The following is a 20,524-nucleotide window of genomic DNA, read 5'->3' on the forward strand; positions in this document are numbered from 1 at the left end:
GGTATATCCTTAGGAGTTGCTGGGTCACATGGTAGCTCTGCGTTTAACCTTAAGAAACTGTCAAGCCATTTTCCAAAGTGGCTGCACCATTTCACGTCTCTGCTAGCAATTTATGGGGGTCACAGTTTCTCCTATCCTCGCCACTGTCTCTTTTTGATATAGCCACCCTACAATAGGTGACACCTACGATGTGAGCTGTCATCTCGTAGTGGGGAAGTGTACTCTTAACAGTTGTTTCCCCATTATAAAATATTATGCGGACAATCTGGAATAATCTGAAAAGTTACTTTAATATAATTATATATTTATTTATAGGCTTTGTTATGCATATTGTTAAAGGTTTACACAACACACAGTCTTAAAAATAAAGGTAAAAAACTTTTGACATTTCATCATAAACGTGTTATCTTTCTGTCAACTCTTCCTACACATCATTTAAAATAGTCAACATTCTCGGGTGTGGATATATCGTATTAAGTTAACCATTCTGTTTTTCTCTGACATTTAGCTGGCTCTCAGGATTTGATATGAGACCTGCTTTACATTTTCGTGTAGAATTGTTTTTGCTTATTCCAAAAAGGATCAAGATTTTCCTGAATTTTGGGAAAACCCAAGGTTGTCCCCACGGGCTGCTGCTCCTTTCTTCCTGCAGCCTGCGTAGGTGAGCCATCTGCTCGAGTGGTCAGCTGCCCGTGCTGACTCTTCTGACCTTCAGACTCATGAATTCAAATTCTTGTTACACATTACCGACCTTGGTTACTCACAAGTATCTCAAACCTAAAATCTTCCAAAGTTAGTCCATTATCTTCCTGTGCCCCAACTTTCTTACCAGTATCGGTACCTGTCCCCCAGCCATCCCAGGGCCAGGGGACGCCTTCCCCTTCCGTCCTGCGCATAGCGAGTCAGGCCCAGTTCCAGTGACTTTGCTCTTTCTCACGTCTGTGTCTCCTCTCAGTTCTCACCACCACACTGGGTTTCCAAGCCCTCACCGTCTCTCCCCTAAGCTGTGCAGTGGCCTCCTACTTGACCCCCAAGCCTTCAGTGCCTCCCACTTAAATTCTTCCCCCTCACTAGTGTAGATGACCTACCTATCAGAAAGTGATCATATTTCACTGCTCAGAACCCTTCTCTGACCCTGTATGGCCAATGAAATAGAGTCTGCACTTCTTAATAAGGTGCACGGGGCTCTTTGGCACCTTGTGCTTGTGCCTTCTCTAGGGTAAAAATAGCAAACTAAGAATATAGGCATTCTTCAGTGAGATCACTTAAAGTTCCAGAAGCCAGGAGTAACTGGCCTGGAATGCTTGAGTATTCCCCAGACAAAGGAAGGTCTCTCGGCACACCCTTGTCTTGATTGTGTTTAGTGAATCATGTCATGGTGAGACTCACGTAGCCTGCTTAAAGGCCCAGCTTATTTTTTTACCTGTACCTATGTGCTCTTTCTCCTCCTCCATCCCCGTATATGCAAGTAATTTGCGGACTGGACAGTTCACGTAGCACGCCAGCCCAGCCATCGCAGCACAGTAAGACAGGAAAGAGTCGATCGTAAAGCTAAGATTGCATTTCAAAGCCCAGGAAGTGAAGAAGTAAGAGTTTTAATGTCCTGCTGATCGATTTCAACCCCAGGCAAGTTCGCTATGGATTCAATGTGATCAAAGCAATGACAGTAAACCGCTCTCGGGGTGGAAGGGCTATACCCAACTTTATTTCCACCGTGGCAGGTCAATCCCTAACATGCCATCCAATGAGAGCGAGTCTGCATGCAGCAAGCCGGTCTCTGCCCCTGGGCCTCTCTGCCTGCACAGCCGTCCTGCAGACATCCTCTAGGCCTCTGACCTCAGCGCTGCCACCACTCCAGCCTCTGCTCTGCTCTCCTGCAGCCTCGCAGCCGTGTCACCGTGTCACCCAGAGCACTGGGTGGGAGCACTTTTATATAGAGTCAGCAGCAACCGATTGCCCACATGAGTAGTGAGCTAGCCGACTAGGCCCAGGTGAGAATCCTGGCCCCAGGAATTTTCATTTTATCCACACTTAGCATACTCTTCAGCGAACATACAGTAACTCAGCCCACCTTGGAGGCAGGAAAGGCAGTCTTAATTGATATGCTCCCCAACCAGGAAGCTGCTATTGTGGAGGGAATCCGAGCAGTGCATTTCTTGTGTTAAGTTAATTTTGCAGAATTACCCGGAGGACTGATAAGAAACTTCATGTCTCATCTTGAGACCACTTAAGAAGTCCACACCCCTAGCCCTCTGTCATATTCCTGAAAAATCCTTAAAACGGGGAACCCTCACCCTTTCAGTGTGCCTCTCTCTGAGGTAGCCCACAGTCCCCTCTCTCTGAGGGCACACTTTTTCTCTTTAAATGAAACTTTTACTCTCCTTCACTACTGTGTCTCTGCCGCTCAGTTCTTTGCTGCAGCGGGGCAAGGGGACAAGAACCCAGGAGAACACACAAGCCCTCCTAACAGGAGTCCCAGCCCAGGGGAGGGGTGGGGGAAGGGGAAGGCTGGTAGGGCGGGGGGAGAGGGGTGCGAGCATGGGAGCAGAGAGCTTGGGGAGTGTGGAAGGGAAGCCTGGAGGAGGAACTCGGAGGGAATTGCAGGTGGGGAGGGAAGCCACGGGGCATGAGTGCTGGCGAGGCAGGGACCGTGGGTGCAGACAGAGCTGGGTGAGGGCCTCCGGAATAAAACCCCTACTGAAACTCCGTATCAGACAATTAAGCAAAGTCAGTCACATTCATTCTCTGAAGTAATATAAGCGTTGTTGTGTGAGATGAAATAAAACTAAGAAGCCAGGAGTGACTTGGCCTGAAATGTTTGAATATCCCCCACATACGAAAAGACCGCAGCATCGCCCATGTCTTCACTGTGTCCATTCAATGAGGCTGTTGTAAAATGTACCGTAGCTGCTCAAAGGCCCAGCTCATTTTCTTTAACTACCCAGATGCTGCTTTTCTTCCTCTAGCCCTAACCAAATGATGTGCAATGTAGGCAAGTAGGAAAGTTAAGTGTCTCTTCAAAGATAAGCATTTGGGGACCGTTCAGCAGGTCTGCATCCCTGGCCCTTTGTCTCTCACCTGCCTCTACATCCCCTAGACAGTGCATCACCCCAGGGCTCTCTTGTCCCCTTCGGGCAGGGGCAAGCCAGGAGCTCTGTCCTCTGCGTTATCTGTAAATAGAAGCCTCGCCCATGCTCACCTTCCTTGAGTGCTTGCAAAGTTCATTCTCTGAGCCTGTGAACAAGAACACCAGCATCAGCTTCTCGGAAGAGCCCAAAGACGGGGAGCCCCCAGAGCCCGTGCCTGGGTGCAGAGGAGCGCACCAGGGACCAGAGGGCCCAGCCACCTCCCCAGCACACGCCGGGTGGAGAAGGTGGGCTGCAGCCCACAGTCAGGGTGGCCACGCCGCCGTGTGATCCTGGTGTCCCTGCACCAGCGGTCTAGGCTGTAACGCACAGACCCTGGGCAGGACGGACCGCTGGCCCAGTGACCAACCAGCAGGCCCAGGGCTGCTGCTTTGTTTCTGGGCCCAGAGCTCTTCTGTGTCAGGTTGAGGCTGGTGGTCCGTGCAGGATGACAGGTCTGACCTGGGCGCCTGCCTTGCTAGGGGCCCGTCTCCCGTCCTCCTGCCCAAACCTCCCTCCCTATGTGGCTGGGGAGCCTGAGGTCATCCCTGGGACCACCGTGCAGGCAGATGGCTCTGAGGGTGCTGTGGGCAGGACCAGGGAAAGGAAGTTGGCCTGGGTGTCCCGATTTTACCTCCTGTCACCTGGTCACCTGAGGTTGTCAGTAGGGCCCACGCCCGCTTCCCCAGTGCCCAATCTGTGGCTCCCCCTGCAGCATAAGGCCTGGAGACTGTCTCCAGCCTGGAGTCCCCCAAAGGGGTGCTTGTGCTGATCCTGGAACTCCCCTCCAGGCCAGGCCTCCCCTCCTGGGAGGGTGAACACATCCTGAGAGCCCTGGGGGAGCGTGTGGGGAGAATCAGAGCCATGTGCCTCTGCTCAGCCTCCCCAGCCATTTGTCACAGATTTCAGGCCACTCAGCCAGGACCCAGGAGCAGGACACCAGGGGCCTCACATCAGCCTGCTCTGGGGATGGGCGGCTGAGGGGCACCATGGGGTAGGACTGGGGACCGGGGAGTTTTGGGGGGTGCTGTGAGTTGTGAAGCGTGGAGAAATTGGGCTCAGAGAAAGCCCCCCCAATGGAAGGCACGCACCTCCTGAAGGTGCATTCAGAGTCCAAGTTCAATGTTTTTGGCAACAGAATTTCTGGAACGTGTGGGGCAGCTGTGTCTCATCAATGGGACACAGCTAGACTGGTGGCCTGCAGCCCTGGGATCTACTTGGGTTACATGGGCATTGGTGTCCCAGACGTGAGGAGACACCCCGGGGCTTCTAATCAATAGATTTTCATGTCTGATCATAATCTATAGGTGACAGGCAGTAAGGCCCAGGTTCTTTTTGGGCAGCCCTCCCCAGTGCTGCCAAGGTGTGCCCGCCTGGGGCTTAGAGCGCTCCGCTCTTCCTGAGCACCTTATGGGGGAGGACAGAGGATGAAGGGCAACCTGGCGGAGGTCAGGGCGCCCCTGCGTCAGAGAGTTTGAGGGCCGGGGTGGGTCGGGGGGCACACGATGTCTGCCTGTGGGGCAGAGCTTTGAGAAGAAAGAGCAGTGTGGGGGCAGTCCTCTCACTGACTGCATCCCACCTGCACAGGGGTGACCCCCAGGAACAACATCCACATCACACTGCCCTCAGGGAGGCTATTTCTTTTTTTTTTTATTATTATTAAGGTATTATTGATATACACTCTTATGAAGGTTTCACATGAAAATTCAGTGGTGGGCAACAGGCCTCCCCTGAAGGGAGGGGCCGGGGCTGTGTCCATACACTGGGCACCCAGAGGATCTGCCCACTGCAGCAGAGGATGGGACAGGCTCCTGATGTCCCTGCCCCTGGAGCAGCAGCTGCGGGCATGGATGGTGCTGGCAGCTTCGGCCACATGGCTTCTCTGTGGGTTCTGATGACGGGCTGTGCCCAGAGCCCCGTGCCTGGGCCCAGAGCAGCCCTCCCCCGTGCTTCCCAGTTTTGTATCCTGCTACTTTGCTGAATTCAGGTATTAGTTCTCGTAGTGTTGGAGCGGATTCTTTAGGGTTTTTTATGTACTATATCATGTCATCTGCATTCAGGGACAGTTTGACTCCCTTACCAATCTGCATGCCTTTTATTTCTTTGCGCTTTCTGATTGCTGTGCCAAGGACCTGCAGTACTGTGTTGATGAAAAGTGGGGAGGGTGGGCATCCCTGTCTTGTTTCAGATCTCAGAGGAAAGGCTCTCAGCTTCTCGCTGTCAATATGATGTTGGCTGTGGGCTTGTCATCTATGGCCTTTATTATGTTGAGGTGCTTGCCCTCTGTGCACATTTTGTTGAGAGTTTTTATCATGAATAGGTGTTGAATTTTGTCAAATGCTTTCTTGGCATCCATGGAGATGATCATCTGGTTTTTGTCCTTCTTTCTGTTGATATGGATGATGATGGTGGGTTTTCTAATACTGTACCAATCCTTGCTTCCCCACAATAAATCCTACTTGATCATGATGGATGGTCTTTTGGATGCATTTTTGCAGTCGGTTTGCTAGTATTTCGTTGAGAATTTTTGCATCTATGTTCATCAGCTGGGCTCATAGAATGCGTTTGGAAGTATTCCTTCCTTTTCTACATTTTGGAAGACTTTGAGGAGAATAAATAGGTATTATTAGTTCTTCACTAAATGTTTGGTAAAATTCAGTGGTGAAGCCCTCTATTCCGGGGGTTTTGTCCTGAGGTACTTTTATTATTACAAATTCAGTTTTGTTGCCAGTAACTGGTCTGTTCAGATCTTCTGTTTCTCTCTGGGTCAGCCTTGGAAGGTTGTGCTTTTGGAGAACGTTGTCCATTTCTCCTAGGTTATCCAGTTTGTTAGCATATAATTTTTCATAGTATTCTCTAGTACTTCTTTGTATCTCTGTGGTGTCCGTAGTGATTTTTCCTTTGTCATTTTTGATTCTGTTTATGCATGTCGACTCTTATTTTCTTGATAAGTCTGGCTAGGGTTTTATCTAGTTTGCTTATGTTCTCGAAGAGCCAGCTCCTGCTTTCATTGATTCTTTCTATTGTTTTATTCTTCTCGATTTAATTTCTGTTGTAATCTTTATTATGTCCCTCCCTCTACTGACTTTGGGCCTCATTTGTTCTTCTTTTTCTAGTTTGGTTAACGGTGAGTTTCAGCTGTTCATATTGGACTGTTCTTTTTTCCTGAGGTAGGCCTGTATTGCCATGTACTTCCCTCTTACACCGCCTTGTCTGTGTCCCACAAGTTTTGTGTTGTTGAATTATTGTCATTTGTCTCCATATATTGCTTGATCTCTGTTTTTATTTGGTCATTGATCCGTTGGTTATTTAGAAGCATGTTGTTAAGTCTCCATGTGTGTGTAGGCTTTTTCATTTTCTTTACGTAATTTATTTCTAGTTTCATACCCTTGTTGTGTGAGAATCTGGGAGGTACAATTTCAATCTTTTTGAATTTCCTGAGGCTCTTTTTGTGGCCGAGTATATGATCTATTCTTGAAAATGTTCCATGTGCCGCACTTGAGAAGAATGTGTATCCTGTTGCTGTTGGGTGGAGAGTTCTGTAGACGTCCAGTAGGTCCATCTGTTGTAATGTGTTGTTCCATGGCTCTGTCTCCTTATATTCTGTCTGGGGGATCTGTTCCTTGGAGTGAGTGGACTGTTGAGGTCTCCTATAGTGAATGCATTGCATTCTAGTTCCCCTTTGAATTCTGTATTTGTTTCACATATGTAAGTGATACTGTGTTGGGTGCATAGATATTTATGATGCGTATATCCTCTTGTTGAATTGACCCCTTTATCATCACGCAATGTCCCTCTTTGTCTCTTGTGGCTTTCTTTGTTTTGAGGTGTATTCAGTCTGATAAAAGTACTGCAACCCCTGCTTTCTTCTCCCTATAGGTTGCTTGAAATATCTTTTCCCATCCATTCACTTTTAGTCTTTGTATGTCTTTGGGTTTGAAGTGAGTCTCTTGTAGGCAGCATATAGTTGGGTCTTGTTTTTTTATCCATTCAGTGACTCTGTGTCTTTTGATTGGTGCATTGAGACCATTTTCATTTAGGGTGGTTATCGGTAGGTATGTCCTCATTGCCATTGCAAGCTTTTGATTCGTGGTTACCAAAGGTTCAAGGGTAACTTCCTTACTAAGAGCCTAACTTACCTCACTTATTGTGCTATGACAAACACAATATAAAGGTCTTTTTTTCCTCCCTTTTTTTCTTCTCCATTCTTTATATGTTATGTATCATATTCTGGACTCTCTGTCCATCCCTTTTTATTACCTCTGGTGACAGTTATTTAACCCTGAGAACACTTCCATCTGTAGCAGTCCCTCCAAAATACACTGTAGGGATGGTTTGTGGGAGCTAAATTCTCTCAGGTTTTTCTTATCCGGAAATTGTTTAATCCCTCCCTCAAATTTACATGATAATCTGGCTGGATAAAGTATTCTTGGTTCGAGGCCCTTCTGCTTCGTTGTAGTAAATGTACCATGCCACACCCTTCTGGCCTGTGAGGTTTGTGCTGAGAAGTCTGATGACAGCGTGATGGGGTTTCCTTTGTATGTGATCTAATTTCTCTCTCTGGCTGCTTTTAATAGTCTGTCGTTATCCTTGATCTTTTCCATTTTAATTATTATATGTCTTGGTGTTATCCTCCTTGGGTCCCTTGTGTTGGGAGATCTGTGCACCTCCGTGGCCTCAGAGACTATGTCCTTCCTGAGATTGGGGAAGCTTTCAGCAATTACCTCCTGAAAGACACTTTCCACCCATTTTTCTCTCTTCTTCTTCTACTACCCCTGTAATATGAATATTGTTCCATTTGGATTGGTCACACATTTCTCTCAGTATTTTCTCATTACTGAAGATCCTTTTTTCTCTCTGTTGTTCAGCTTCTTTGTATTTCCCTTCCCTAATTTCTCTTTGATTTATCATCTCCTCCACCGTATCCAACCTGCTTTTAATACCCTCTATTGTGCTCTTGAGCGATTGGATCTCCTTCCTAAATTCGTTGCTGAGTTCTTGAATATTTTTCTGTACCTCCATGAACATGTTTATGATTTTTACTTTGAAATCTCTTTCAGGAAGATTTATTAATTCAGTCTCACTCCATCCTTTCTCTAGTGTTTAGAGTTTGCTTTGAACGAGGTTCTTTTGAGGTTTCATGTTTGTAAGTGCTGGGGGTCGCAGGGGAGTGGTGCTGGTGCCTTCGGGGAGGACAGAGCTGTTCCCTGTTTCCCAGCTGCTGTGCCTCTCTCCACGGCCAGAACCAGTGGCCGCACACACAGGTGTCAGCCTCTGTGCTTTGTGTTTGTACCTGGAGTAGGCGGGACGTCCGTCTGGTTGGCGTGATGCCAGGGCAGGGGCAGGCGGTTTGCGAGCCAGGTACAGTCTAGCCAGGAGGAAGACACAGCAGGCTGCATATCAGCGTGGGGGTCCTCGGAGCTGCGTGGCCAGCCAGAGGGATGTAGCGCCTGAAGATCGTTTTAAGTTCCCAACCTGCTGGGCAGAGTGCACCCACCCAATTCTGTCTACCTGTCCTTTCTCCTGAGCAGTAAGCTCTGTGCAATCCTTGCCCCTTCAGCAGCCCTCTTGGTTTTAGGAAGTTTTTGAGACTGCCCGCCCAGAGCAGCCGGATATGAATCCCTGTTCTCCACAAGCAGCGGGAATCTCCATCTCTCCAGGTATTCCAGCCCCGCTAATCACCAGAGCACCATGCAATGTAGGTTTGTGTTCCGAACAGATCTCCAGAGCTGGGTGTTCAGCAGTGCCAGGCGTCCATCCCGTCCCTGGTGTGTGTCTCTTACTCCTGCCGATGCGCTGGGGTTGGGGAAGGGCTCGAGTCCCGCCGGGTCACAGCTCTGGAACCTTACCCTGTTCCGCGAGGTCTGCTCTTTTCTCTAGGTGTGTGCAGTCTGCGTAGCCTTCTTTCCTGTTATTCTTTCAGGCTGTGTTGTATGAATTATATTTTCATATTATATGTGGTTTTGGGAGGAGGTCTCTGTCTCACCTCTCACCCCGCCGTCTTTTATCCCCAGGGAGGCTGTTTCTTAGGGATGAGGGGTGGAAGTTGCTCAGGGCCACCCCTGGGAACCTGTGACCGCTGTCCACCCCTGCATCCTCAGATGGCTCCTCTGGGCACCCAGGAGGTCGTGGTTCCGCGCAGCACTGCGCCGTGTCTGTGTCCATCCCAGGAATGTCCAGGCCTGGTGAGGACGGCCCCAACTTTTCCTGGAACCGTGTGGCTACAACTCGGTGGCTGATGGCACCCAGGCAGCAGGTGGTATTGACAATACGGGAGGCCACGTGCACAATTGGTAACACCCTCCGCGTGGTGGGGCAGCTCGCCTCTGTCCAACGGGCCACGATCAGAGGGGACGACCCAGCACGAAGGAGGCCAGATTGGCTGCAGCTACGTACAGGTCCTTGAGGGTGCTGCGGCAGCCTGGGGAGCTGCCCGGGTCTGCCGACTGATGGAGGAGGTGCCAGAGGACCTGCCGCAGCAGAGGCTGAGGATGAGGAGGGGGAGGAAGAGGACGGCAGCTGCAGGGCCACACAGGTGAACAGAAGAGGCAGGTTATCCCGGGTTCCCCCCGTTATCCTGCTTCCATCCCGTCCCCACTGCCCTCTGGGCTTCTGGCCCTGTACGAAGGGTCCTGTCAATCACCAGCCTCCGGGGTGTCCGTGTCTCGGGAAGCGTCCTGGGCGTTCCCTACTCACAGAGGAGGAGGCTGAGTCCCAGAGGGGGAGGGGAACCACCCTTCAGTCTGACAGGACTGGTCTGTCGTGCAGCTGGGATCACAGGCCCACCTGTCTTTAGGACGCCCCCACACCCCATGTGGCCAGAAGCTTCCCTGAGGCTGTGGAGCAGCCCACCCCCTGCCGATCACCCCTGCACGGAAACTCACCTGGCCCTGGTCAGGAAGGTTAAATCTTGTCGGACTTGAAGAACTGCAACAGCCACTTTCTGCCGGCCCTCTGGCCCTCTGGCTCCAGCTCGCAGGACAGGTTGTAGCTGCGGAACAGAAGGACACCTGTGAGCCCCTGGAGGCACACGTCAGGGTACCTTCTCCCAGAGCCTGCGGGCAGCTGCAGCCCACGCCTGACTCCTGCCGGCCTCACCTCTGCTGCTCATCCAGGGGCTCCACGGACCGGAAAAAGGACAGGAAGCGCTTCTCGGGATCCAGGTCATACAGCGTGGCCACACCCTTGTATGCCATGATCTCATCTAGGATGTCAGTGACCTGTGGCAGAGGAAGTACAGGATGTAGACAAGGAGGGGGGTGAGGAGTGGTCACTGGGATGGTCCTGGATCTTTGCTCACTGGAATCTGCCTTTACTCCAATGCCAACCAACCCTGCCTGTTCCTTGTATTGGGTCTCCAGCTCCTCCTCCAGGAAGGTGTCCTTGATGCCACCCCCACCCCCCACCTGACAAAGCCTTTAGTGTCCTCAGCTCTGCATGTCTCAACTGTGTGAAGATACGTTAAACCCAGGGGATGTGCCAGACAGGGTCCTGCCCATGGGTTCTTGACTCCATCCCTCTCCAAGAAGCCCAGCTCCTGGGGTAGAGTTGGGGGCACTAAGGAGGTTGGTGAGGCTGGTGCTGTGACGTCCAGGCTCAGTGGGCGCTGTCTCCTCTCTAATGCTGACTATCCTGACCCCCTGTGCCCTGCTGGTTCACTCACGTTTTCCCTATGTTTCAGGAGTTTGTCTGCGAGCAGGTCATCCAGAAACACTCCGAGGAACGGGACCATGCCCTGTGCCACCGGGGTGGGGAGTTGATGAGTCCCCACCTGCACCAGGGAATCCCACAGGGCCTCCCCTGAACCCCATACCCGCAGCCCCCATCTCCTGTGGACCACCCTGTGCTGCCTCCCTCCCCTCCCTTCACCCTGCTGTACCCTCCCGGGCACTCCCAGGGCTGGCTTTTGGCCAATCCCAGGACCTGTGGTCCCTCCACCTGTCCTCCACCTTCCCCCTGTACCCAGCTGCTCTCGCCCTCCTGGTCACACCAGAGCTGGCAGTTCAGAGCTGGTGGGACCAGGAGCAGGTGCAGGGTCACCCCCACCGCCCGTGACACGCGCCACGCCACTCTCACCTGCTTCTTCATATCCTGGGATCCCTTGGGGGCCCACAGCTGTTGCATCATGGTGGCTGTCGCCTCCTGCAAGGCCCCGGACACTCAGGTGCTCGTGCTCCCCTCCCACATGCCTCCCACAAGCAGACCGTGGTGGGTGGATGCTTTGCCTGAGCCCCCTGGCAGCTATGCTGTCCCCACCTCCAGCAGGCTCTCAGTGTAGGCCAATCGCAGCTCCAGAACTTACCCATAATCACAGGTGTCCTCAGAAGGCGTCTGGATGCCCCAAGGGGCTTCCTCACCTGCCGAGTGTCAGGAGAGTTCCCTGCCTCCCAGGGTGCCCTTAGGTCTCAGTGTCTCCTGGCTATCAGCATGACTCCCCTCACACAAGCAGGTGGGGTGCACAAAGCTGAAGCCCGTCTTGTGCTCCCTGGACCCTGCCCACCTGGCAGGTCCGCACCCCAGGATAACGGTCTCAGAGGATCCAGGGAGAGGCCGACCTTGCTCAGTCACGGGCCCCACCCCTGCTGCCGACCCCGCGCCAGCCCCAGCCCTGACCAGGGGCCTGTCCTCTGGGTCCTCACTGGATGCCAGGACCCCAGTCAAGTGGGGCCAGGGAGGGAGAAAGACGAGGGCCTTAGGGGCCTGGGGGACCCTACTTCCCCCATCAGCTCCCCCTCCCACCGCGCACACCTCAAGTCTGCCCCAAGGCTGGGCCACAGCACGGCAGAGGACTTGCCCCATGGACCCGTCCCTTCCAGACCCCCAGCCCCCACTTACCTTGAGGTGCTGCTTCCTGTTAACCCCCTTGTCCGTGTTTTTAAGTTTTTTGTAGATCCAGGAGCTCTTCCTACGGGGAGGGGACAGGAGCAGGGAGAAACATGGCCAGAAGGAGAGTTTGGGGGCAGACCCCTTTTCCTGGGGCATCCACGAGACCCACTAGCCTGCAGGAGGCTTTCCAGCACGGCCCTGAGCCCTGGGGACTCCGTGGCCTGGGGAGGGGGCTGCTGTTTCCACCCGGGGCCTCCATTCCCAGTTCTCCCAGGGGCGAATCTGCTTTGGGCCAGGTCGCTGTCCTTGGGGCAGAGACCTCCTGCTGCAGAACGCATGCTCGAGGTCTCCAGTTGGCTTCACCCCACACCTGACATTGCGGGGAACTGATTCCTCCAGGGGTATCGCTGACCTAACCCACAGGGGGCCCCAAGTGCCCGCCATCCCTGTCCCTAGGCTCTGCCGCCTCCCAGGAGGTCCCAGCCGACTGAGGGGACACTCCCAGACCTAGGGGTATCCCTGTCCCCTCAGGTACCCTGGTCCCTGGTACAGGACTACCCACCAGGACACATGTCTCCAGGTGCTCTCCAGACGACGAATAGCAGGGCACTGCAGGGCCAAGAGAATGGCATGTAGGGCAGCAAAGTTCCTGAGGGCCAGACACTCCTGGGAGGGAAGACAGAGCTGAGCGCATGGCCTGCTTCTCTGCTTCTGTCCCCCCATGAATTCCTGTCCTTAAGGAGACAGACACCCAGGGAGCGCAGCACACCTGGTACCTGCTGAGCAGCCCTCCTGGGTGGAGGACTGTAGCTCAACCCAAGGAAGGGGCCAGGGATGACTGTCCCTGCCCCCCGCCCCCTGGGGCCTGTGGGTCCAGGTCCACATTCCCCAGGCAGGAGGGGCCCAGATACTGTGTAGGCAGCCCCAGGCACCCATCCTGACAGCAGACCAAGGAGGGGAGCCGGTCCCAAGATGCCAGGATGGACCCCAGGGGCTGTCCCATGACTCACCTTGGCCACCCAGATCCAGAACTCCACCACTCGGGCCCTGTCCCGGTCCGTCATGCTCGGGGCCCCAAGGCAGGAGGAGGTGACCACGTTAGCTGTGGCACCAGATTGCCTGATCTGATGGATGGTGGGGGCTAGGTGCTCAATGGTTCTTGTCGGTGCCTGGTGCCAAAGGTTGGCCTTCCATTCAGAATATGTCAGCTTGGTGAACAGCTCCTAGGGATGACAAGTGTGTGTCATCCAGGTGTGCCCCTCGTGCCCCCATGCCCAGGCAGGGTGACCGTTCAGAGCTGGAGCCCAGGCAGCTGGGGGTGTGCTGTGAGCCTTGTGGCCATCCGGGCTTTGCAGCCCGTCCACTGAGTCGCCCAGGACCGGATGCACATGGCCCCACAGTGGTGGGGAACGGAGGGGCTCTGCTCGCAGGCACCCTCGCTCACCTCCTCCCTGCAGCACAAGGCAGCTCACCCTGCCATCCTGGGGGATCTACCTCCCATTCTGCCACCCCGTGGATCCCGGTACCCACTCAGGTGTAGTTTCCCCAAAACGATTGCACCCAGGGCCTTTGGTGGTGTCTGTGTCTCCCACGCCGTCAGGTCCATGGCAGGGGCCTCTGAAGTGCCGAGGCTGTGGAGGACTGCCAGGCCAATGGCCGGAGGACCTCAGGCCCTGGCAGCACCTCCCTGAACACCCCTCCCCTGCCCTGCCCCTCCCAGCCCAGCCAGGCCCTGCCCACCTTCCCTCCACTCCTCGTTGGTCGGCAAGGACCCCTACGGGCCAGCCCTACCGTCCCCCTGTGCTCAGTGCAGTCTTGGGCGTGGGGAGGGTCTCTCAGGGCACAGGGTGAGTCGTGCGGAAGCTGGGACGTGGGCCCAGATCACAGGAGTCCACGTCAGGGGAGGGCAGGTCTCGGGCAGCCCGTGACACAGGGAAGGCCCAGCCCCGACCCCGAGAGCCCGCTCTGCTCACCGCACACATCAGGGTCAGCTGCTCAGCCACCAGGCGGGGGGTGAACTGCAGGATGGTGGGCGGCTCCTCCCTCACGGCACAGGGGGTGCTCGCGGCACAGGGGCTGGTGGGCTCCGGGTCTGCCTCTGGCTCTATCAGGCCTGGTGCCATTCCTGCAGGTGCCCTGAGCCCCGGGCCTGAGGGCTCAAGGGGCTCCAGCTCGGGGCCTGAGACCACTCCTGGGATGTCCCCGGTGCTCACAGCTAGCACCGGGACTGAGGACACTGCTGGGACGTCCTCCATCTCTGCAGGGACCGAAGCAGGTGACGCCGGGTGTAGCTCCAGCACAGGGGTCTCAGGGAGCTCCTTAAGTGGCTGTAGATACAGCTGGCACGACAGGTACCGGCAGCGCCATCTCTGTTTATTCTGACGTAGTGCTGGAGCAGGACACAGAGAAAGGGTCACTCCGGGCCTGATTCCCCACGCCCCACAATGACAGAAAAGCCCTCATGGCTTTGAAGGGAAGCCCACGTTAGAAGGTCCCCTGGCTGCAGCCCCTCACCTTCCAGCTCTGCCACTGTGGGCCCCAGGTGCTCCTCCTGGACCAAATGGTGGAGAACTTGGCCCTCCAGGGTGGATGAAGGCTGGCTGTCATGGTGGACCGCGGGCGCACTCTCGGGCTCCCAGGGAAGGCGCCTAGCCAGTCCTGTCCTCGGGCTGCGATAAGGCAGGTGGGTGGCAGAGTGAGAAGGCTGGTGTTTCCAGCCGCTCTGCCCTCCCCTGCCTGCCCAGGCACCTGCCACCCCCCTTCCTGACCCTGCGTGTCTGTCCTGGGTCCCCATCCTCTCCCGTCCTCCCGAGTAGGAAGTCCCCAGTCGTCAGCCGGCCCGTGGGAATCCAAAGATGGGTGACCTGCTGGGCTCTGCTGGGCGCCCCCTGCCCCAAGCCCCAAACGCCTCCTCCCCCCATTCTGTGCACACGGGCGGTGCCCCCTCTGGGCGTGGTGAAAACTCACATTCTCAGTTCATTCTCTGGGCCCTCGTCATGCCCCCCATCACATGAGGAATCCGTGAGGGCATCGCCCATGGCGCTCCCCGGCCATGACCTGCGGATTACACCTCAAGTGACTTCCCGACTCCCCCCGGAACAGGGTCCCAGTATTGTGTCTGCTTCCTTCACACAGTTATGCTAAGTGTGCCCAAAGGGCCTGCACCAAATGGGTGCTGCACACCTATTGTTGCTGAAGGAAGTCCCCGCAGAACCTGTCCAGGTACCCCTCTGCTGTCCCCAGAGGCCCCTCATGTGAACTCAGTGAGGACAAGACCGGGCCCAGACAGAGGGAATCGCGAGCCTCTGCTCCCAAGGCTGCTTTCCTTGTGCTTTTCCAAATTGAGGCCACTGACGGGTGACGCCGAAAGCTTTTCGTCAGGTACAGAGAAGTAATAGCCCCGAAGTGGCCCAGCTTGGCCGGCAGTCCTTTCTGCAGCACCTAGTGCCTGGGGAGCCCCTCTAACGCTCCTCCCATGTTCCCCATGGGCACCCTAACAGGCTGATCACCAGCCACTCTACCTGTCAGAGGAACACACCATGGCTCAGACACATGTGGGCACGCTCAAGACACAGAACGGACTGTGGGCAGAGGCCAGACTGTGCTGAGGAGGGGGTTGGGTACTCACCAGGGGAGCCGCTGGCCTGTGGTAGGGTGGTCAGCATGGTCGGGAAGGAGTGTAGCCTCGGGAGCACTCTGGCTGGTGTTTGGAGCTGGTCCCACTCGTGCCGAGCGCTTTCTCCACTTCCTTCTCACGCGTGTCCAGGGATCCCTGACTTTGGGGACCTTAGTCCCATGAATAGTTGACTCATATTCAGGCTGAGGGGGGCAGCAGGGATATAGTCAGTGGGAAACCCAGGCACCACCAGGATGAGGGAGGTTCGCAGCTCACCCGAGAGCCTCCAGCCCCCTGCGGTGCGAGCAATGAGAAGCACGGGGTGCCCCCAGGGACGAGGTTCCAGGCCCTCTGGAGTGGGCCTGTCGGCCACTCTCATGGGGCAGCCCTGGGAGGGCCCTGGCAGGTTGCCAGGTTTGGAACAGGGTCCTGGGTGTAGACAGCCTGCCCCGGGTCCAGGGAGATGGAGTAGGTGAATTCATCCACCAGCTCCACGTCGCACCCCAGAGTGGAGCTCTGCAAAGCTGGCCCCTCATAGCTGCGGAGGAGGCACCTGGGGCTGCGCGGACCTCCCCGCAGGCGCCAGTGTGGGCCCCAAACCATGCCCCCGAGATCAGGCACACGGGGCCATCTGCCTAGACATCCAGTCCCTGAGGGAAGGAGAGGACACCCCCGGGCTCAGGATTAACATGTGCGTGGAAGTACCTGGTCCCAACACTCACCTCCATGTCATGAATGCTGAGACCAGAGCTGTGATATTGACTGCCCTGCTAGGGGTCCACCAACTCAGAACATGCTGCCACCCAGGAACGGCCCCTCTCATCCCCAACCTTCAGTCCCACCCATGCCCCACGCCCAACACACACACATACACAGGAAGAGCCATTGGAAGCTCAGCCCGGGATGGGTCACGCTGTGGCCTGGCCCTGGAGGGGCCCGCTCTGGGCCACCCTATGTTACCTCGGGGCTCCTCGGGAGACATGGACAGAGGCGGTGGAGGAGGTCACTGAGCCAGCGCCCACAGCGAGCAGCAGGACTCTCCGTCTCGGCTTCCCTGACTCCCACGCCTTCAGAAGGCTCCGCACAACAAGACCGCATGTTGCTCTGTCGAGCGCCTCCGGTCAAGTGAGCAGGACTGGGGTCTGCGGCCAGGATCTGGGTTCCGTCCGGGTCACAATTCAGGTTCTACTGGGCGTGTCTTCAGTGACATCACTTCTTCAAGGGTCCTTTTCCGGGGCCCCTCCTTGCATTCAGACACGCCCACATGCCCCTCTGGGCTGCTGACTGCCCACCCTCCTGGCCCTTGCCCAGCACGACTGCACAGATCTCCACAAGAGCCCTCCCCTCACTCTTTGGCAGTGTCACCAGGGTCCCAGCTCTGAGGAGTCCAGCTGAGTTCAGGCCTCTTTTTCTCCCCAGTTCCCTGTCCCGCTGAGGCCACAGTATCTCCCAGGAGGTGCCCAACGTCCCAACCTGCACAGGCAGGGTCACGCCAGACATTCCTCCCTAGGGACATCCCCAGGGATATATGGATGACCGTCCAGCTCCTGGGGGCTGGTGTCACGTGTGTCTAATGCACAGACTCGGAGATGGCAGAATGCCAACCAGGCTTGGCACGGGGCGTGGAACACCACGCAAGTCAGGCTTGGGTTCAGGCCTTGTGATCTTGGGCAGGTCAGTCCCCCGGTAGGCCGTTTTCAGGGGTGCACCTCTAAGGTGCAGCAATGAAAGGCGTTCCAGGTGTTGCCATCTACTGGCATCCACCTTCCAAAGGTCCAGGCTGCTCTCAGACTAGGTGCTTTTCAGACCAATCAGTAAATGGGTCAGAGTAGCACACTGGAAATGAGGTCTGTGCTGCCTCTGAAATGCAAGTTGGTCTACCAGGCTGCTGTGCCCTTTGTGTGTGGGGGGTGGAGGAGAGTCCAGGTACAGCACCTCATTCATCACCTTAGGAGAGGTAGGCATGCCCACACAATAGACTTGTAGAAACTTCTCGAAGATGAAAGGCCCCTGAATTTGTGTTGCATTTATTTCCCACCTTCTGACCCGTGACTGCTCTATCAGGGTGCTTAGACAAGTTGTACTTCCTGATCCCTGGGTCCAGTGGGCGTAGTGCCATCAATGGGATTGGCCAGTGTGACGGCTTCTGGAAGGAAAAGGACAGGAAGGTTCCTTCGAACTAAGGGACAACCTAAGTCTGGAGATTGGACATACCTCTGAGATAGTTTTCTCTCCTTGCCGGCTCAAAGATAACTGCCCTGCTGGTCTTTACTCACAGGAGGAGAACAAAGAGCATTTTCCTGACCAATACTTACACACTGGGTGCTTGGGGACCAAGTGATGAAGCCCCATGTGCAGCAGTGACTGCAATCTGAGACACTCCGATCACGGTGACCATCATGCACTGTCATCTCCAAGATTCATCCTTTTTCTGAGTAGGCCAAGTGAGTGACTTCAATAAGGGTCTGTGGAAATCACCACCCGACATCTTCCAAGGCCTTGGTGGTCACTCCAGTCTGTAAGCTCTCCTGGAAGGCAGTACTGCTTTCAATGTATACTTTACAGGGAGTTCTAGAGGCTTGTGCTTGACCCGCCACACAGCAGGCACTCCTGGCCGGCACAGTCCCCTGTGGCTAGCAAGGAGGAAGCCGGGAGCTCTGCGTCCCTGACAGCTCGGCCCTGTGGCCTCTGACACTGAGGGAGCGGCCCTGCGGGCACTTGGTCGGGGTCGGGGGTGCTGCTCGTGATACCAAGACCCGGTCCTCGTCCCTGAGGTCAAATCACAAAACACAGTGACAAGGTTTTGAGGAAAGGAAAGAATAGTTTATTGACTTGCTAGCAAATAAGGGAGTGGCAGGCTCCTGCCTTAGAGAACCGCCGTCCTCCTGACACGCAAGGGGTCAGGGCTTTTCAAGGGGAAATGGTAGGAGAGAGGCTGGGGTGCAGACACATGAAGTAGCTGCTTGCAAGGGTCCAAAGCAGACATTCCTGCGCCACTTCCCTAGCGTTTTGTTTTTCTTTTCTGCTCCTCCTCAGCCCCTGGGACAGAATGCTCTTTGAGTCCCTTTTTTAGTGGGCTTTACTGGCCTTAATTCCCTCTCATCCCGCTCATAGCTGACTTTCTGCCTAACACTCCAAAGACTGACCAGCCTCTCTGTGAACATCCCATAGACGTGCTAACAGGCCCTTCAGGTCTACAACGTGTGACACCCAGGCAAGAAGCCTGGCTATAATTTCCATTTTCTCCACACGATCCTGCTCCTTCCAACAAAAAGGTGGAGGTCCTGGTTCAGCCCTTGGTAAACAGCTACTTGACCGGTGGTGGCAGGAAGAATTTCTCCTCTCCCTGAGGTTCCCTTAGCTGGAGTAAGAAACAGATTGACAGGAAACAGATGAACAGGAGGAAAAGTAACAAAATTTAGTCAAGTACATCCAGGGAAGCCATAGACATCTGTTCCACAGACAGGGTGTGGGTAAAATTGCAGTATTTGCCGACTCTCTTGGGCTGGCTTTAGTGCGTGTCCGCATCCACAGGGGTTCCCAAGGGGTGGAGAGAGGTATTCCGTCTCCATGGGCGAGCGAGGGCTTCCCTGGACCGGAGAGCTTGGTGGGAGTATTGGCTCTCTTCCACTGCAGCAGGAGAGAGAGGGAGGGAGACGCAGGGCGACTGCTTGTAGGCAATAAACGGCTTTTGAACACTATTTCTCCCTTTGCCTGATTTGGCTTGCAAATGTGTTTTGCCCTGGGATCTCCCCTCCCTGGGGTTACGTGGGGAGAATGAGGTCTGTGTGTCATCCTGAACCAAGGAGAAGGGGTGAGGGTCTGCGACTTCAAGGGGAAAGGGAAGTAATTCACAGGAATATAAAACAGGACAGGTCTGATAAAATACTTGATGGGACACAGAAACAATGAGGGGGCAGAACGGGGAATTTTAAAAGACTAAAATGATACCGGGGTTCTTGTTCCCAGAGTCAAAGACTGAACTTGGCAAACACTGATCAAGGTAGGAAAGAAAGCCAGGGAGGCTTTTATTTAGAGAGAAAGTCGGAGAAAAGAGCTCCTGTGGCCAGTGGGGGTTGGCGGGGGGGACAAGAGAGTCCGCGGCCACCTGCCCCTCCTGCCCGCTGACCGCGGGTGCCCCCCCCCCCGCCCAGCGCCTTCCCCGCCCCGCCGTGACCACCTGCGGCTGCCGGGCCTCGTCCCCCACCCCCACACGCGTCCGGGACTGGGGGTGGCGGTGGGCACACCCGCCTTCAGCCTGGCAACCCCGCCCAGAGGCAGGGCCAACCCGCGGGCAGGCCGGCGGGTTCCCCAGCCCGCAGGCAGGCAGGCCTTGGGCTCCCTCCGGGCTCCCTCCGCAGCGCGGGAGCCCCTAAGCCCTGCGCTCCTATCGCCTCCACTCGCGCCCACCCGCCGGCCAGCGCCGGCCTTAGACCCCCCGTCCCCGGGCCCGGGCTGCGCTCCCGGAGGCAGGGCTTTTCCCCTCCTGGCCACGGTAGGGAGGTAGGGCAGGCCCGGCCCCACAGGAGGGGACCACCGTCCCTGGGTCCCTGGGCGCGCCCGCCGCCCGAGGGTGGTGTCCGTGGCCTCGAGCCCCGCCCCCCACCCCGGGCACGGACCGGGCCGCCCGCCGCCGGCCACGTGCCGCCCTGGGCACCCTGCTGCCGCGCGTCCCGCGCTGCTCTCCCGCAACAGCAGGTGCGCTGTGCAAGTGCCGGGGCGCCCGCGCCGAAGACACGCAGAGGCAGCGGGACCGGCCCGCGCGCTCACACCCATCTCCAAACATCATGAGGAAAGTATAAACTCGCCAGGAGGATATATTACAGCACCTCCTAAAAGCATCCCAAAATGCTAACAGAAAGAAAAGAAAAACTAATGTAACTCAAGGGAAAGCACAGACAAGTCCATCAATCTACTTGGATATGTCAACACTTTTTTTCTCAGTAACCGATAGGAC

The 20,524-nt window shown here is 55.5% G+C and overlaps 1 protein-coding gene across 4 annotated transcripts; it reads right to left on the reverse strand.

Moving 5' to 3' along the window:
- Window positions 1-3,064: 3,064 nt before the first annotated feature.
- Window positions 3,065-19,564, reverse strand: LOC140845718 (ral-GDS-related protein-like). 4 transcript variants are annotated; one of them, XM_073220547.1, is made up of 4 exons: window positions 13,925-19,564; window positions 12,962-13,174; window positions 10,010-12,617; window positions 3,065-3,234 (listed from the first exon to the last, which is right to left on the reverse strand). In XM_073220547.1, exons 1-3 carry the CDS (start codon window positions 14,204-14,206, stop codon window positions 12,459-12,461), a joined length of 654 nt encoding a protein of 217 aa, XP_073076648.1. In that variant the 5' UTR covers window positions 14,207-19,564; the 3' UTR covers window positions 3,065-3,234; window positions 10,010-12,458. The 4 variants fall into 4 exon arrangements, with proteins under 4 accessions (XP_073076648.1, XP_073076647.1, XP_073076645.1 ...); XM_073220546.1 differs by having other exon boundaries at window positions 10,010-10,860; window positions 11,202-13,174; XM_073220544.1 differs by having other exon boundaries at window positions 10,010-13,174.
- Window positions 19,565-20,524: the final 960 nt, after the last annotated feature.

This window comes from Manis javanica, chromosome 13, assembly GCF_040802235.1.
Source record: "Manis javanica isolate MJ-LG chromosome 13, MJ_LKY, whole genome shotgun sequence".
Taxonomy (NCBI): Eukaryota; Metazoa; Chordata; class Mammalia; order Pholidota; family Manidae; genus Manis; species Manis javanica.

What these genes read in the sequence shown, in the direction of transcription:
- LOC140845718 (XM_073220546.1), bottom strand. Translation starts at nt 14,206, where the DNA reads ATGGAGGACGTCCCAGCAGTGTCCTCAGTCCCGGTGCTAGCTGTGAGC. An exon ending in AGCTGACCCTGATGTGTGCG is followed by an intron (nt 13,175 to 13,924) that starts GTGAGCAGAGCG and finishes TGTCATCCCTAG; the next exon opens with GAGCTGTTCACCAAGCTGAC.